This window comes from Pollachius pollachius (genome assembly GCF_949987615.1).
Source record: "Pollachius pollachius genome assembly, chromosome: 8".
In the NCBI taxonomy this organism is placed as follows: Eukaryota; Metazoa; Chordata; class Actinopteri; order Gadiformes; family Gadidae; genus Pollachius; species Pollachius pollachius.
In genome coordinates, this window is record NC_136941.1 from 7,185,676 (window position 1) to 7,204,030 (window position 18,355).

At 46.6% G+C, this 18,355-nt stretch overlaps 1 protein-coding gene across 3 annotated transcripts; it reads left to right on the top strand.

Moving 5' to 3' along the window:
• The first annotated feature begins 6,693 nt into the window (after positions 1 to 6,693).
• Positions 6,694 to 14,045, top strand: prdm2a (PR domain containing 2, with ZNF domain a). Of its 3 annotated transcripts, none has more exons than XM_079742206.1 (4): positions 6,694 to 6,755; positions 7,819 to 7,860; positions 8,137 to 12,395; positions 12,554 to 14,045. In XM_079742206.1, exon 3 carries the CDS (start codon positions 8,183 to 8,185, stop codon positions 12,389 to 12,391), a length of 4,209 nt encoding a protein of 1,402 aa, XP_079598332.1. In that variant the 5' UTR covers positions 6,694 to 6,755; positions 7,819 to 7,860; positions 8,137 to 8,182; the 3' UTR covers positions 12,392 to 12,395; positions 12,554 to 14,045. The 3 variants fall into 3 exon arrangements, with proteins under 3 accessions (XP_079598332.1, XP_079598330.1, XP_079598331.1); XM_079742204.1 differs by having other exon boundaries at positions 8,137 to 12,385; XM_079742205.1 differs by lacking the exon at positions 6,694 to 6,755 and adding an exon at positions 7,001 to 7,120 and having other exon boundaries at positions 8,137 to 12,385.
• Positions 14,046 to 18,355: the final 4,310 nt, after the last annotated feature.

The window sequence follows — 18,355 nt, forward strand, 5'->3', positions numbered from 1 at the left end:
CCTCACGCCGCCAGCACACAATGGAGCCTTTTCAGACGGTCAAATAGGGAGGCTGTGAGCTGTTAATGAAAAGTAGCCTCTCTCTCTCTCTCTCTCTCTCTCTCTCTTGGTCTCTCTCTCACTTTTTCTCTCTCTCTCTGTCGGGATGGGGCTTTCCCTCTCCTCACTGCCACAGAAGGTGCTATGGTATAATCTGTACAATGCTACGCGGTGGGGGTCACTTCCTGGGTGTATCTAATTCACTGGAACTCTCACAGACACACAAACACACACACACACACACACACACACACACACACACACACACACACACAGACACACACACACACACAGACATGCACACACAGATACACTATCACACACACACATCCCATTGTCAATGGTGTGAATTATCATTATAAATTTTTGGAACACTGGGTGTGGTTGTGTCTGTGTATCTGTGTATGTGTTTAAGTGTGTGTTTGTGGGTACCTTTATCTGTCTATGTGTGCATGCGTTTTCTGTGTCTGTGATTGTGGGTCTCTTTGTGCAACGGTCTGAGAAAAAGACCCGACACAGGAAACGGGACGGCTGTAGCAGACATGGAGAACACTGTTCCCATGCCGACATGGATGTCTCTCTATCTCTCCCCTGGGTTCGGTTTCCAGCAGTAAACCAAAAGCTGCGTGCATGTGACGCAAGTGTACAGTATGTACAGTATTCATCGGAAAAAAATGATCTGTGGCAACGCTGGGAAGCCTTCCACTGTAAATAACAGAACGCTTGACGGCAGGGCCAAACAGTACAGTTGGTGGAACTCTTGTGCCGTAAATCCACTTGGCTACCTGCTGTACCGCTGTTTAAACGCAGAAACTGGTTTTCGCTCTGGCGTACTTGCTAGTCTGGCCGGCTAGCTGCATGGGAAGTTTTGTGACCATAATAAAATTGCTTCCCGTAATACAACTCAAGACTGAATACATTTTTCAATGACAGAGCCTGACCACCCCTTAGGCCTTGTTCCACATGGAACAGTTATGCGAGGCCGTATACATTTTATTTATAAGACTATTCTCAGATTCTATTAGTCAATATGATATACTGTATATTGAAACATATTCAGAATTTAAGGTTCCTGTTTCTAGAATCAAGCCTTATTGAATATGAGCCATATTTTCTTTCTGAAAACGTGATATTCAATAAAAGGTACACTCATGCACCTCAAAAACCTCAAGGACAACTCAATAACTCAAACTGGGGGGAAGGATTTAATGCAACTCATGACGTGTATTTTGACAAAATGACAGTTGGGAGCGACCACGCCTGGGCTCCCTGTTTCTTTCCTCATGCGTGTCTGTCACGGTTCTTCTTCATAAAGTTTGAGCAGTTATTGCCAGGCTGTGGTGGAGATGGGGGAGTTGGGGGGGGGGATTGTGGGTAAGGGGACCGCCCAGGCATGAGCGAAGGGGAATTTTGCGTGTGTGCGTCTGGTAGTGACACATGCGTGTGAGAGTGCGTGATATTCTGAACTCATAAGGAAAATGGCCGCCCTGTGTTCTTTAAGCATCTCCGACAGCTGAGCGGAGGGTGGGGGGGGTGGGGGGGGGGGGGGGGGGGGGGGGGGGGAGGGGGGGGGGATGTGAATGTGTGTGTGTGTGTGTGTGTGTGCGTGTGTGTAAGAGACAACATGTGGGTCTACAGTATGTGTGACATCGTGTCTACATACGTATGAAAATGACTTGGCTTTTACAGAGGTCAGGGTGCAAGTCTGTGTGTGTTTGTGAGTGTGTGTATTTGTGTGTGTGTGTGTGTGTGTGTACTTGTGTGTGTGCGTTTGAGTAGTGTGTGTTTGTGAGTGTTTGTATGTGTGTGTTGTGAGAGTCACAACATGTTGGTCAACAGCAACAGCTTCTTAAACTATGGGTCGGGAGCCCAAATGGGTCTCGATTCAGTTGGAGGTTTGTTCTGCCTGATGAAGAATAGAACCCCTGCAACAAAGGACCACTGATTCTGCGGTACCCCATTCTGTGTGTGGGGTTGGGTCCTAGAGACACACCGAATTTATCCTGTGGGTCCCGAGATGAAAAGGTTGAAGAACACCCGATCTACAGTGTGTGTGTGTGTGTGTGTGTGTGAGTGTGTGTGTGTGTGTGTGTGTTCGTGTGTGTGTGAGCATACATGCACGTGTGCATTTTGTCTTTGCAGAGGTCAAGGTTCACGTCCATGCATGCATGTTTGTGTGTGCATGCCGTGTTCGTGTGTGTGAAGAAATGGGAATTTATGAGGCTATGGGGGGGTCCCGGTTTTGTGTTTGTGTGTGTTTGAGAGCAAGTGCATGAATGTTTCCATCAGCACACGTTAGTGTGTGGGAGTCAGGTTTGTGCATACAAAGTGTGTATGATTTACCGTCAGCCATTTTGAAAATCTGCTTGAAAATCTGCTAATCACACTCACACCTGGTGGCATGTCATGGGACTGTTATATACATTTTCTGAGGGATAATACAGAAAAGCACATATTTCTGTACTCTGTAAAAAAAATTATATCTTCAGGAGCACACACCATTGTCTGGCAGATTCACTTTTTTGGTAAGAATTTGTTTCAGAGCCAGGAACAAATGTGGTTTCTAAGTAGGTCATACTGACATAGACTTCCAACGGTTATTGTGGTGAGTGGCCTCGTTAAGAGTGAAGACAGACGTGGTATTAGAAGGTATCTGTGGGTGACAATAATAATCGCTGCTCCTAGTCCAAGAAGTGCAGAAAAAAACAAGAGCAGAAATGATGAGTTGCATAAATGGAGTCGAATGGAAGTGGTTGAGATCCTGATTAAACTCCATCGGAAAACAACTTTTATGTTTATGGAGGCAATACCAAGGCTTTAATGTGTTTGAGGCTGAACACTTACACCAATTCCATTTTTCACTTTGACAGATCATTTATTTTCACAACGATCATCTATTTGACCTAGAATAGCAACATACATCAAGTCATTTACTGAAACTAATATCGACATATGTCATTTGTCTATGTTGCAGAGTTGTGAGTTGGTGCCAATGAAATAGGCAATAGGCATTTAATATGTCTATATAAATTAAAAATTGTGACGATCATAGAAAGTTCAAACTTCTTTGCATAAGTAAAACTAATACCAGCTCAACTAACAATACAAATTAAATTTAAGATAAATTGCGTCAGGGCTTTTCAGTTTGGATGATTTCCTCCTGTCCAACTTAGGGCTACTTCCTAATAATTAAAGCTAGGGTAGGCAGTTTATTTTTTAAGCATTTTTTGTCGTAGACGTTGAAATTCTCCTAACTTCCCAACAGCAAACAATATACCAGTATCTGTGGCACTCGCAGGCCCGTAATAAGCAAATCCAATCACTTAATTCTGCCGGACTTACTCTAGCTGGTTTTCTCGAAATTGCTTATCCTAGCTTTAAGTAATATAGTTGCTAGGCCCAGGCTTGCTAATGGCATTCAGCAGATAGTCAGTTAGCACCTTTGGTTAGCCCCTGGTTCGCACCTGCCAAATGCAATGATTTGCGTGTGTTGTCCACCACTGCGCAGACCAACACGCCTGCACCACGCATGCTCATCTCCAGGGCCACAGCTGCGAATCAAATCTAGTTTGAAAGACACACTAGAGCCCAGTGTATAGGAGGACTCTGGTTCTAACTCGGCTGTGACATACTATAAATAAATGTCAGCGTAGTCAACTTATATGTCGACTGAGCTGCTCTGCATGACGATCTATGCATCTACTGTAAGGCAGACAGTTGCCCTAAGGCAAACAGATGGCGTTTGCCTGTTCGATCCTTCTGTGCTTTGTGGAAAACAGATTCTGATATATATATATGGTCTTAACTTATTTGTTGTCCTCTTATCTTATCTCATATAAGCTTGAATTTCTCGTCAATTGCCCCAGCAAAAGCCATCAGACGGCAACATCCGGCCATATGCCTTAGGGCGTAGACTACCCAGCGTGGTCATGGCTGTTGTCGGATGAAGTTGGTTGATAGCGAGTTTGTGTAATCGGTGTTGGCCAACTTCTTTGGTTGAGTGTTGGTGTTTGTTTTGGCAGAGTTTGCATGCACTTGTGTGTGATTTTGTGTGTGTGTGCGTTGTGGCATCCCGCCCCTTAAACCACGGCCCGGGCGGGTCCCTGTAGATAGTGATTGTGTTCCCTGTCGGAGATCATTGCAATAAATGCCGAGTGCGGCTTAACCCTCTTTTAACTTGTGATTCATACCTGGAACCCGGCACATTGGGAAGCGGGTTACCACAGCGCGCACGCGCGCGTGTGTGTGTGTGTGTGTGTGTGTGTGTGTGCCAGTGCCATACATGTTGCCATATAAAAGCTTATCTTAAGAGTCGTTTTATGTTGTTGCTCCTTGTCAAAATGTGTCTTAGCTTATCTGATCTGACCTACTGTAATCTTGGATATATATTCAATTTGGTTGATATTATAGGCCTATATTACATTGTATCATTTAATGTCGTCTCATCTTGCCGTATCCCCGCCTATCTTATGTCATCTTGCATAATGTGGCCGTGCCTTGTTGTGGGCGAAATCAAATGGGAGAACAGAATGTAACGATTCCTCAGAACATTGTTGAGAGATCTTCTCCGCCTATAGGCCAAACCCCCCCCACTCGCTGCACGCACAGTACAGCCCACATCGGACACACAAAGAACATGCAATGTTTGAATATCACACGAGAACCCAGTGTCAGAGGTTTACATGTTTCTCCGTCCCCGCTATCAATGGCGGGCCTTTATGTCGCCCGGACTCTGGAGGTGGCGATAGCACCGTGAGAAATGACCGCTCCAGTCCCGTCAATGCGCTGTAGGTGTCAGCATGCTAAAGCGCACCACTGTAGCTCAATTGACAATTGTTGCTGAGCACACAGAGGGAGGTGGTCAAGTGGACAAGAAAAGCCAGTGGCAGATGTTACAGAATGTCCAGTTTCGTCTTGAATCTGCCGTTTGTCTCCGCTTTTCTTTGTGAAACAGAGCCACGGGAAACAACGGCTGATGTCATGTTCTAACTGCGGCGATTCAATCTGCACAACCGAGAATACAAGGCGAATGTCCGGAACACCACCATTTTAAATAACATCTAAATCTATTAATACACGGGGGATATTTATGTGGCATAATTCACTACGGTGCAACACCAAGTAACCTTTCAATATCTTTAAAGGAACTCATGACTGTACACGGTCATTAACCATGCATAGGCCTGCAGGTCTGCAACCACTTTGTTAGGAGCATAGGCCTACAAGAAGTTCAGCATCTTGCTCGAATGCTCCACTTACCACAAAGACTCAGGACATCAAACACACAAGAAGCTGTGGTTGCTGGACGATGATGACCATAATGAGTCTAATAACCTCAATACATAGGCCGGTTCAAGGGTGCGTATCCTGCTCTCAGTCCATACATAAATAATCGCCCTCAAATAACATCCTGATTCGGATAAAACACCGAGTTGAAACTATCCAGATTTACGTAGCCTCCAGAGCAACAACTGAATTAACCAAATAAGTAGAAAATAAGCTCCTAGAAGCCTACTTAATAATTAGAACCGAAACAATAACGACCATTACATTTTTTTAAGATAATAACGTTTGAACACATTTACACTTCAATATAAGATTAAATACATTCAATCAGGGGCGTAGGAATGAGTTTAACATTGGGGGGGACACATATCGGAAATCTGACAGATCCGTTAATGGTTTGTACAGAAATATGTCTGAAAAAATTCACAAATATATTTTATTCTACTAAAAAGATACATTTGGAAATGTAAAGGAAAACACATTTTGAATGGCAGTAATGACCTGATGAATATCAAATCAATTCTTTAATTGCACGCTCAATCATCCAGTTTTTTAGAATAAGAAGCGGTGACAAGACGCTGTGTTGCGCTTTCAAAATAAAATAAAATATTTTTCTCCCCCCGGTATAATTTTTAGGTGGGACAAATGCGCATGTCTCCAATATTGGAGGGGACACGTCCCCTCCGTCCCCCCCGGTTCCTACGCCCTTGCATTCAATGATGTATAATTTAAATCCAACTCCGGCGTAAATGTTTCCCATGGCGCATGGACAATTGAAAGACACTGACATCTAGGGGGATAAGCAGTGCACTGCACGAGAGAAAAAAAACAATTATTTAGATTAAATGTTATGCACGGTAGGCTATCATCGCTCACTTCAAACGTTATTATTATTATTCATTTTTTTACAAGTGGATCCTCCTTAATTCCTGATAATAAAGAGATACTATCCATGGTAAAAATAATGACAATAGGTCCACAGTATTCTACAAATTGTAATTTTGGTGCTGCCCAACTTGTACTTGACCCAGTACCACGCAAACCCCCACTAGGCCTAAATTGCGTCAGAAAACCCAAGTGAAATATCAAGATAACGTCATTGCATTGCATTTTCTGATAGGTTTCTCCTACAATTAATTAATTATTTGTTTTATTCGACGTTATAGACCGTATTGGGCTTAAGAATTAAAAGCAATTCAGGTTTCAAAATCAATGATCAATGGTCGGCTGTCAGCTGTGTTATCTTTTTATTTTCTTCCTTTCCCTTTCCTCAACAAGCTTGTTTCTGATTGGTCAGAATCTTTCATCAACAAATTCTAGCCAATCAGAGCGCTTTATGAACTAGCCCCGTTGTAAATTAAGGGAAGAGGATACTGCTGCAATCTGCACGATCCATACCATCTGAACAACAGTTCTCCCTTCGAATTAAAGTATGTAGATAGAAAATTACATTTGATTTCGTTTAAGAAACAATAGCGCTTTAACGACAGACCCTCGTTCACCAATGTCAACCACGCTAATGCTAACTGCTGACCACCGAGAGCTATCAGTCTAATACTCCTAATGCAAAAGTGTAGATAGCAGCTGATATCCTTTATGCTACGAGTGACACTGTTATCTACGATACGTGCCTGGTTTGACATTAGTGTCGCGTTAATGTTTTTAATTGGCACTGCTTCCTTAGAACACAACGGAGTGTATTTCTCTGAAAGATCCAGTTGAAGTGTGTTATTAAAGTGGCGACGTGTGGGGAGAGTGTTTAGCAATGGTGCAGGACGAGGGCGCGTCATCACAGGTGAAGCAGTGGGCAGATCATTCTTCCAAGGCATATATTATCAATATATTTACATCTAATGACAATGCATGAATGGCATTGCAGTGATTGAACATTGTCTGTGGTGCAGCCTAATCTTTTGTAGCCAGATAAAAAGCTTAATCTTTTAATGTGTTAAAACGGATAAAGTTACTTGGTGCGTAAATTGGGCCTCTGAATTGTTGAGGCTTTGTCATTTGAATCATTTTGACGCATTGGTAAAGACTACTGATATAATCGGATTGTTTAGATGTTGATTTTGTTCTTCGTCCGATCTAAAAGGTCGAAAACCTATTTTCTACATTCCTTTTAATGTCTTCAGTCGTTTATAAATTGCGCAACTAATCGACTATCAATGCAGGCCTTCGTTGACATATCTTCATTTTTGAATAACGAGATATCAATATTGTAATATTATATTGATGTTGGCACAGTTAAATGTCATGTGTTGTCTTGAACATTCATGGTAAATAATCGGTTAGGCCTGCTTTGGGGCAGAGACTGGACGTTAGGCAGTTATACAAAGAGCTATAACAACCTTTTAACCTTGTAGTGGAACGTCGAACCCCGTAAAGAAGCATTGATATCCACCAATTGCAACCATAAATCCTTATTCCTTATGCATAATTTAACAATAATTTGGAGATACTTCAAAATATGCTACTCTTTTTATTTTTCAGAATATAAATATGCAGGTCCATACAGCGTTGACTTTTAAAATGGTAAGTGATTACAATCATGATGTGCATAAACATATATCATTGCTTCTTCTTTCTTTTAGGAAAATGTTACATGAAATATGTGTTAGCTTTAGGTCATCCATAAGGTTAGTTGTGGCATAATGCTATTTAGACTGCTCATAAAATCAAATAAAATTGACAATAAACTTGCTAAATTCTTGCAAATCCTCTTATCTATTGAGATTACTAAAAGCTACTTGTGACACCTGTGTTTGCCTGGTTGGCTTCTGACTGTGTTTCACTTCTTTAACTCTTGAGGTCTGAAAAGTCTCGGTCACCTGTTGGTGTGTCCCAGCCTCCAGAGATGATGGAGGATTCTCCCTGCTTATACATCTCGGTGTATGAAGATGATGAAGAATATGCAGAGGAAGGAGAAGAAGAGGAGGAGGAAGAGGAAGGAGAGGGTGACATGGAAGGCAGCGATCAAGAAGAAGTTACCGTGGAGACGGATATGAGGCAGCCGTCCTCCCCTGAACTCAGTGAGAATCAGGATTCTAACTCTGACTGGGATTCGTTTCCCTGTTCGCATTGTGAGAGCTGTTTCAACAGCCAACAAGGCCTGGAGTGCCACATCCGGAACCACACCCTGCCATGTCATGACCCAGACACAGACAAATACGCTAACAGCAACAGCCCACTGGCTACAGACATACATCCCCAGGAACCAGACACTCATCTGTTGGGAGTGGAATCGCTCCCAAGTTTGTCCAAACAAAACAATGGCAGGCATGAGCCTCCGACGTGGCGGGGGGACGATCAGGAAACTGAAGGGGCTCACAGGTGCGACCATTGCGAGAAGGTCTTCAACACTCACATCAACAAGCGGAGGCACGAGCAACGGTTTCACAGACGGCGGCCGTCGGTCAAGCAGGCTGACCAGACTCCTCTGCTCCAGCAAGAAGCTCCGGACGGCGGTGCCGCCCCCGATGACGTGCCGGAACCCGCCCAACATCACGTGCTGGACATCTCCAGCGACGCCTCTGAGAACCTCAGCCTGTATGGCGACGGGAAGGTCGCGTCGACGAGCGTGATGAGCGATGCTGGGGGGGTCGATTTGGCCGCCAGCTCGTCTACGGAGGGCGGCGTGGGGTCCCTGCTGCTGGACCCGGCGCAGACCAATCAGGCGCTGAGTTCGGAGGTCGCGACGGGCCAAGACACGGCGGGTCCTTCGCTGGCGAAGAGGAGAACCACGCCGCCGCCTCTCCTACCTAATATCAAAACTGAGCTGGAGTCGGAGGTCGTCGTGACCTCGTCCTCGTCGTCGCCCGTCTCCTCTTTGATAGAGAACCTGCTGCCTCAGAGCAAGCCCTCGTCGGCGGCCCACCGAGAGAGAACCATATTCCTGTCGCCCAAGTTGAAACGGCTGCTCGACGAGCAAGACGGACTCAAGCCCACCCTCGCACTCATCACGGACGGCCAGAAGTTCAGCTCGCCCCTCTCAGTGTCCGTCGTCCCCGCGGGGAGCATGAGGTACAGAAGAAGGACTGTTTCACCGGCCAAGCCGCCAGAACCCAGAGCGCCATCATCCAAAGTGGAAGAGAAGGTCCCTGAGGCAGGACATGACGACTCGACGGACACCGCCCATACAGAGGTCCGGCACGTCCCTGCGACACACGCGCTCGAAGGGAAGGCCGACGCGACGGCTCCGGCCGTGGAGGAGATGGAAGCGAGCTGTGTGGCTGAAGAGCGCTGGCCCCCACGAAGCGGTGGTAATCCCTGTAATCAACTGCCACTGGATCTCTCGAACGCGGTCAAAAGAGGCGAGGAAGAGGCTCTTGCGGAGGCTGCGCTGGACTTGAGCTTGCAAAAGCAAAGCCCAGACGACCTGCACCTTGTGTCCATTTCCGTTCCACCTTTAAAGAAAAAGAAGCCAAACTCTAGCCTGTTGGAGCAGGCCATGTTGAATCAGTATGCAAAAGCCAGTGACACGGGAGAACAAAACATAAATCTAGGGAACCCAGAGGCACCTTTAGTCACAAACTTTACCATAGTTACAGGGTCAAGAACTGGTGAGCCTACATCAGAAAGCCTTGTGTATGGCCTCACCTTGCCCCCTGTATCACTTGACCCATCACACACCTCTCTGCTTCCTGTGGCCTTGCAGCAGCCCTCCGCCTGCACCATAGCGCTCTCTTCTTCAGCAGTTCACACTATGTTACCGACCACTCCCAACCTAATCACAGTGTTGGCGTCCATTGCTAACCCCTCGAACCAAGCACTCCAGGTTGTGGCGCCAAACATGGCTCCTGAACCGTTGGTAGTCGGGGAGGATTCATTGAATCTGCCCGGGTGTGATTTCAACTCTGCGTTTGCCAGTGCAGCAGGTCTTTTTACTCTCTCCCAGCCCTTTGATCCGGCTCTGAATATGCCCGGACATGTGTTTCTCACCGATCCGATCACTCTCAACACGCCGGTGGTCGATTCGGTTGCCGGGTCGGTGGTGCCGTTCTCGCCCGCTGTCACCTTAACGGATTCCCTGCTTAGCTCTTACAACATCCCCAGCAACACCGTGTTGATAGAATGCACCATAGCCCTCCAGTCCTCAGGGAATATTGTCCCGGCCACAATGAATCTACAGGAAACTATAGTGGAGGCTCCAGCTGCCCCTCAGATGATTACAAATCAGGTAATGGAGCAGCAGCAGCAGCAGGTTGTGTCCCTCCCTAGCCCCCAAACTGTAGACCTGGCTACTGTAGCACCGCCCTTAACGGAGTCCGTCACGGTGTCTGAGACCTCCCCGGTGGCACCTGTTAGTCCCACGTTAGGTGGTTCATATCCCGAGCCCGAGCCAGCTCCAACGGAGGACGAGGAACTAGACCTGAAAGAGGAGGCATACGTCGATCAAGCCACTCTCCCCGTTGAAACTCCACAAGCCAAGGCCCCGCCTCCCCTGGTCGAGGGAGAAGAGCCGTCGGACGACCCGCCCAGCGGAACGCCGCCGCCGCAGACCTTCACCAAGAACTTTGTGTGCAATGTCTGCGATAAGCTCTTCCATTCGATGAAGGAGCTGGGCCACCATGTGGGCGACCACGCCGAAGAGTGGCCGTACAAGTGTGAGTTCTGCGTGCTGCTCTTCGACCAGCCCTCGGCCCTGCTGGAGCACCGGCTGGCTCTCCACGGCGTGGGCACCACGTACGTCTGCAGCGTTTGCTCCAAGGAGTTTGTGTACCTGAGCAACCTGAAGCACCACCAGGAGGAGCTGCACCCGGGTCGGCAGTGCTCCCAAACCCAGGAGGAGAAGGGCAAGCTGAGACCGCAGAACCGCAACTGCTCGACGAAGGTCGACGCCGTCACGTCGCCGGCCGCCACCGCAGAAGAGTCGAAGAAATCGGTGAAGAGAGAAGAGGGTGAAGCCGGCGCCGTGGGACCGCCAGGAACCCCGGTTCAGATCACCGCCTCCTCCTCCGACGACAGCGAAGTCAAAGGGCCAGACGTGCGTCTCGGCATCAACCAGCACTACCCCAGCTTCAAGCCGCCACCGTTCCCTTACCATAACCGATCGCCGGCCGGATCCATGGCCTCCGCCACCAACTTCACCACCCACAACATCCCGCAGTCGTTCAGCACCGCCATCCGCTGCACCAAGTGCGGCAAGAGCTTCGACAACCTGCCCGAGCTGCACAAGCACATCCTGGCCTGCGCCAACGCCAGCGACAAGAAGCGCTACACGCCGAAAAAGAACCCCATCCCCCTGCGCCACTTTGCCAAAGCCCAAAGCGGAGTGCTGTCCACCACCAACGCCACCAACGGGCTCAACGCGAGCCACAGGCCCAGCAACCGCTCGAAGCAGAGCCGAGACCTGCCGGTGAAAATGAAGCTGACGGCGCTCGACAAAAGGAAGAAGAGGTTGGCGCACAGGGCCGTCTCGCAGAGGAACAAGCCCCCCCCCGCCTCGGACAAGGCCCCGCTGCTGGCGGGCGCGGACGACGCGGAGAAGGAGGTCTTCGTCTGCCCGCACTGCAGCAGGGAGTTCACCATGAGGCGCAGCAGGACCAAGCACATGGCCGTCTGCCCCAAGAAACCCAAGGAGGTGAAGAAGCACAAGGACGCCACGGTGTCGCTCACCAAGGAGAACAACGGCCAGCTTCTCCGAGGAGGAGGCGCCGCCGACCCCCTGGAGGAGAGGCGCCAGTCTCCGCCTGCCGCCCAGAAGGTCCCAGGGGGGCGGGGCTACGTCTCGACCCCCGCCGCGAAGAGGCCGGCCATCCTGCCGGTGCAGGCGGTGCTGTCTCACAAGCGGAGCAAGATCATCATCAAGGAGAGGGCCCAGCAGCAGAACCAGGAGGAGTCGGCGCTGAGCGACCTCCCCGTCGTACGCACCTTCAACCCCGCCATGAGGCAGTACGGCAGGGCGCAGCCGGGGGCCAAGGACGGCGTCAAAACCCCCCTCAAGATCACTCTTGTGAGGCCGCAGGCGGAGCCAGAGGAGCCCTCGCCCGTCCCCAGCCAAGGAGGAGCACAGACCGCTGCTGCTTCGTCAAACCATGAATCAGGGACTGACCAGCAGGTATGATGAAGTAAGTGTGTGTGTGTGTGTGTGTGTGTGTGAGAGATATTTTGGTAGAGATGTGCGCTCGGGGGCGGTGCGAGGGACAATATGGGGCTTCCCGACGATGCATGTGTTCATGAAGAGGCAGATGGATTTATTTACCGCTTTTGTATTTTTCGCATCCAGAGCCCCGCTGTGTGAACCCTCACATTCATCCTCTCCGTCGGAACGGCAGGGAGTCCCGCCGAGAGAGCAGATGTGGTCTGTGTAGACGGCCTGTGGAGCAACAGAACACGTCCTACTCTACAGTAATGTTCTTGAGGCTGTACCCACTGGAATGGGTGGCTGCAGGAGCCAGTGGAACCGAACAATGGAGATGAGTGAGCCCTGTGCATTGGTCTGTTTTGGTTCTGGATTTCTTTCGTCGTCTACCCGTTTGCTGACGTTCAAATCATTTCATTGACTCTTTGCCCCCCGCTTATGTTCTGATGTGCACTTTGAGACCTGGATCAGTGACTGCAATGCGGAGTGTAAAAAAGCTAGGAGAGCAGACCACACCTTAACATTTTGCCGGTGGATATGGAATAGATTATATTGAACATACTACTGGAATCATATGTATTAATGTGACACAGTTGCACCTTCACTTCTTTGAATGTGGCCTTCTCTTTAGGTTTTCAATGCCCGCTGCATGCCGCAAGGTCACTGAACAGTTGTTAGTGATGTTATGGTGGTTTCTATGAATGCCATCAGACTCAAAAGGATACTGAAGAGAAATTCAGGGCAATTTAACCTGCAAGCACGTGTAAAATATATACTTGCTGTCCCATTAATTTATGTTTTCATTTTATTTTCTCATCCTTGTACAATCAAGGTTACTTTGATTTGCTTGTGTGTGTGTGTGTGTGGGTGAGTGTGCAAAAAATCATGTATGATCTGTAAAAAATCATGTATTTCTTATGGGAGATATTTCGATCATGTGTAATGCTCCTGAGTTGCCATCATCAATGTTTGTCAATATACAGTCGTCTGGAATAAGACGAACAATACAACTCTATATTTGCTTTGCAGTTGTGAGCTTATTACTGAAGGTTTAAATACTTTACTTAACTGTGAGAGCCTGAACTCGGAGCTGTGGCTGGGTTGGTCTGCTTGCGAATGCCGCGATTCAGCTGGAGAGAACATAATTCTGTTTACGAACAGCACCCTCATTTGAAGTCTTACTTTTGCACATTTGACAACGGATTGGAATGAAAATGGGTATTTCAATGGTCTGTTTTTTGGGCGAGGATGTTTGTTTTCTCTGTAAAATTTGTTGTGGCTTTCATAGTCTGTAAAAAGTTAGATTTTTTTGTTTGTCAGGGTGCATATGATGCTTTGACGTTGAGATGCAGTGTATGTGTCGTATGTGATCCACACGTAGCTGGTTGGAATGGTCACTATACAGGGTAGACTTAATTTGGTTCATTAACACGTACAGTAATTTATAAGTGCTCTGTATTTAATTGATATTTTCAGATATTGCTGGTAATAAGTTCAGAAAAATGTCCCTCTACGATGTACAGGCTGGATTAGAATGTTATTTTACTGTGAAAAGCACTTATACCATTTAAATGTGTACAATTAATTATGCATATTTATTAATTATTTAAATTTATGTTGGCCTGATTCCTCTATGATTTGCACTAATGTTTCCATAAGTGTTCAAAAATTAAAAGGAGAATGTTTACGTTGTTATCCTTTTTTTTCTACAGAAATGGACGGTACTGATATCAGTTAAATAAAACTAGCAATAATATTGAACTATTTGACTAACTATTTGATTTAGACAAAATGTATTTGAAAAGGGAGAAAACCTTTCTAGCTCCTCTTCGTCCAATACTTTCAGGGTGCAGGGTGAAACATTTTCCAGTTGGCGGCGCACTTTTCCAACTCCTAAATATAAGCCTGCGATCCAACGAGGCGGCACGGCACCACACAAGACACAGGTAAATACCGCCAATTAAGTTGCTTTATTCATCAAAATAAACCGTTTTCTTGAGAGAAAAATCTAGGAATCGTGCAAAACAGCATTAATTAATAAGCAATGCTATGCTAAGCATTGCTGTTGGCCTCTTCGCTATAAGGTCAACGACAAACCGTGTCACCCAACCAGACTCGATCCTAACTACAATCCAACAATGAGCCAATGCACTACAATCTATACGGTTCCTAATTAATATTATGAGGCATTACTTTGAGATTTGACATCAAATGGCAATTGACTGTAGGCCTACTCAGAACTTTGAGGCAATTACTATTATGATGAAAAAGGCTACGTAGCTTTTTCATTGAATACCAGTACTGGTATTCAAGGTAGGTAGCCTATGCCTAATAAAAAACAATATCTAAATGTTCGAATAAAAGCAACTGAAGGGCGGATGGCTGATTTAAGACAAGGGTTACAGAAACACATCCCAAGGCTAAGGAAAGAAAGTTGGTCGTCCGAACCTGTAATGAGTTTAATTTGGGCCATTAATCTGTGACATAGACATTGGTCTCTGTCTAAAGGAAATTCATCGGTGAAGCAAATTAGTTGGTAGCAATTCAATAGGCTACTATTGAAATGAATTGTGGCATTGAACTGTATTGGCCTCGGCACTATGAATGGCCTCTTTTATTCAGAGGCCTGGCCCCTGGAAGGATTCAAAAGTAGACTATATCCAGTTTCCTTATAAAGTATAGCCAGCTCTATTATTAAAATATATATCCCGTTCTGTCCAAATTATACCGGCAGGCACAATCAGTCGTCTAACATGCGCAGCGATGTGGGGGGATAGGTTCTGAAGGAAAAGCTACTTTTCCTTGAGGATACAATAATGAAAGATATCCTATTGTAACACGGACATACAATCAAATCAAATCACTGTCTGAAACCAGAACGGCCCTGTCTCTCAAGTCTTTACGGCTGGAGGAAAAGACTGAGAGACACACGACTTCAGCCTTCAAGTTCTCCAGGGTGATGCGATGAAGGATGTTTTAATCTGGTTCAGACTCAGGCTCACTAGAGGTTAACTCTCAAGGCCTCAATTGAGTAATCCAACACTGTTATATAAAACTACACAGAATACCCCCAGTCACTTTCTCTACAAAACCTATTTTCGGTCATTTTCATCACCTCACTTCTTTGGTCGTAATCAAATGAGTCTAATTCCCCTGCAAGAGCACCATGGGTTTTGGGGAAACAACAGAGAGCCCCTGCTACCCTTTTCTCCAGTTAATTTGTGATTCTAATTATAATTACAGAGTTGATAAAGGTTAAGAACCCTGCTCAAGGATTCACTGATCCCGATTGCTGACATTGGGATTCAAACCCATAACCCTTTGCCTGGGACTCAAACGCCCTAACCCCCTAGACAATCCCGCCTAATCTCCATGTGCACGGATCCAATTGAAATACATCCGAGGGGGAGGATAAATTCAAAGCTCCGGCTGTGCAGTATAGAACATCCCCTTGGGGAGGTTCGGAGGGAAGAGCAGGGTGTTTACGGTCCTTTATGAAATTATGGGATGTGCTTTTGAAAGTCGCGAGCGGTGCCATTCAACACCCTGTCGTGGTAGCACACGAGTGTGATGTTCCTTTCATTTGCTCGTGTAACGGCTTAAGGCTGTGTTGTGGTGGTAAAATGCAAACGTAGCTAGCAGCACCCGAGGGAACAGGTAGAGGGAGGTGAGTAGGAGTTTTGATGGTACTTTCCCCGTATCGGCTTAGCCATATGTTCTTATGTAACGGGGTTTGCTGCTGCTTCTGCTGCTGCTGCTGTGTTTCTCTGCCTCTCAGGTAATGGATCGGCTTTCATTCCTGAGTTCTGAGTCCCGCTGTGAGGCAGCGGCTTAACGCGGGAGGCGGAAGAACTTCTCCGGCTCCCGAGAAGTCAAACAGCATAATTAAGATGGTGTCTCCTCTCCGGTAAAAATTCACCAGTGAGAAAGAAATCTGACCAGTTAATTGTAATGATGCAGTAGTTTATTATTATTAGCTTATTTGTCAGGGACAATGAGCCTACCGAAATTGTCTCAAAGAGGAGATGCATCGTACTGGATTATAGCCTCCCTGGAGGAATGCTAAGACATGCTGAACTGACTGCTGTATATTTGATTCAAATCGTTGGCTTTAAAGACAAGGGGTCGAATTTAATGCAACGTGGCCAGTGATTGAGCCCTAATGTTTCACATAACAAACCAAAGCCAGGGAGCATCTCTCTCTCTCTCTCTCGCTCTCTCGCTCTCTCTTTTCTCTCTCTCTCGCTCTCCCTGGATGTGGCTTTGGTTTCTTGAGTCCCTAGATGCGCTTAATCCTCACAGGAAGTGACATGGAGAAGTATATATTTAGTATGGTATGTAGATATGGTTGCAGATACAGTGATGGACCTTTATTTAACCGGGGCTGCCATGCTGAACATCGGATGGCTTTATTTCAAGGGGCCCCCTGCTTAGTATGCTAACACACTTATACTAGTATGGTGCCTACTTGGTAAATCCAGTACATGCTGGGTAACCTAACATGTGATGTTCCCTAATGGGCTAAGATGTACACTTACATGCAAACAAAATTTACAATGAGAAAATATGGAAACATTCTGAAAGATACAAACATTTAACCAGCTGGCTAATGAGAAACTAAAATTTACTATAAGAATAGGATAAGTATCTTTGCTTGAGAGTCGGGATCATACAACTGTGATAATGAAGTTGTTGACTTCTGCCGATGAAAATGAAACACACAACCTTTGATATTTAGTTTGCAGTCGCAATCTCACAAAAAGTGTAGGCGAACTGCTGTGAAGTCGAGTGAGAGAAACAAGAGGTGCAGAGACACATTACAGATGTTCCCTGCCTCTGCACCTCATGTTGCCACAGAGCCGACAAAGTAATGAGCGGCACGTTGATGAAGGATGCTGATCCATTTTTAATGTTCCTCTGGCCTCTTTTCCAACTAGGCCTTTTTTGTTATGTATTCATGACAGTGCACAGAAATAATGAGTGTGTGTATATGAGAGAGACAGAGGGAGGGGGTGTGTGTGTGTGTGTGTGGGGGGGGGGGCTCCTTTGTGTGTGCTTGTTTGATTTGTCAGATTCCTTTGTATACTTTGTTTGTGTGCTTGTTTGATGGTCAGAACTCTACAACGTGCGTGTGTGTGTGTGTTTTTTTTTTTGTGTGTGTGTTTTTTGTGTGTGTGTGTTTGGGACAGAGGAAGCTGACATAATATAATATAAATATAGTGCATAACGTTCATCTTACATAAGTTCCCCGCATCCACTCCTGCTTCACTCGGCATCGAAGTGAGGAGACAATTAAACTCAGAGGGAGTGTAAGGGAACCACACAGAGCGATCTGTAAAATGTAGTGTCTGGAAAACTGTGCGCCTGAGAGAGAGAGAGCTAGAGAGTGTGAGAGAGAGAGAGAGAGAGAGAGAGAGAGAGAGAGAGAGAGAGAGAGAGAGAGAGAGAGAGAGAGAGAGAGAGAGAGAGAGAGAGAGAGAGAGAGAGAGAGAGAGAGAGAGAGAGAGAGAGAGTTTGTAAGCGCCAGCAAGGCATAGCAGCAGACTCAGCAAACGCTGCAGGGGTGATGTTGTAGCTTGCTGCTGCACGCGCTGGGCTAAAGAGGGAAACGCAGAGAGAATGATTGTCTGCTGCTCTGTAGTCTCACTCCAATCACAAGCGTGTTGCTTTCTCTCCCCCCTCCCTCTCCTCTGTCTCTCTTCTTCCATTCTTCTCACTCCTCTCTGTCTCTCTCCCTCTCTGCTACTCCCTCCATCCCTTCTTTTCACTCCCTCTCTCGATTTCTCATCCCCCTCTCTCCATCCCCACCTCTCTCCAACTCCCCACCTGTCTCTCACCCTCCCTCCCTCCCTCTTTCTCACTCCTCTCTGTCTCTCTCCCTCTCTGCTCCTCCCTCCGTCCCTTCTTTTCACTCCCTCTCTCTCTCTTTTCATTTCTCTTCTCTCT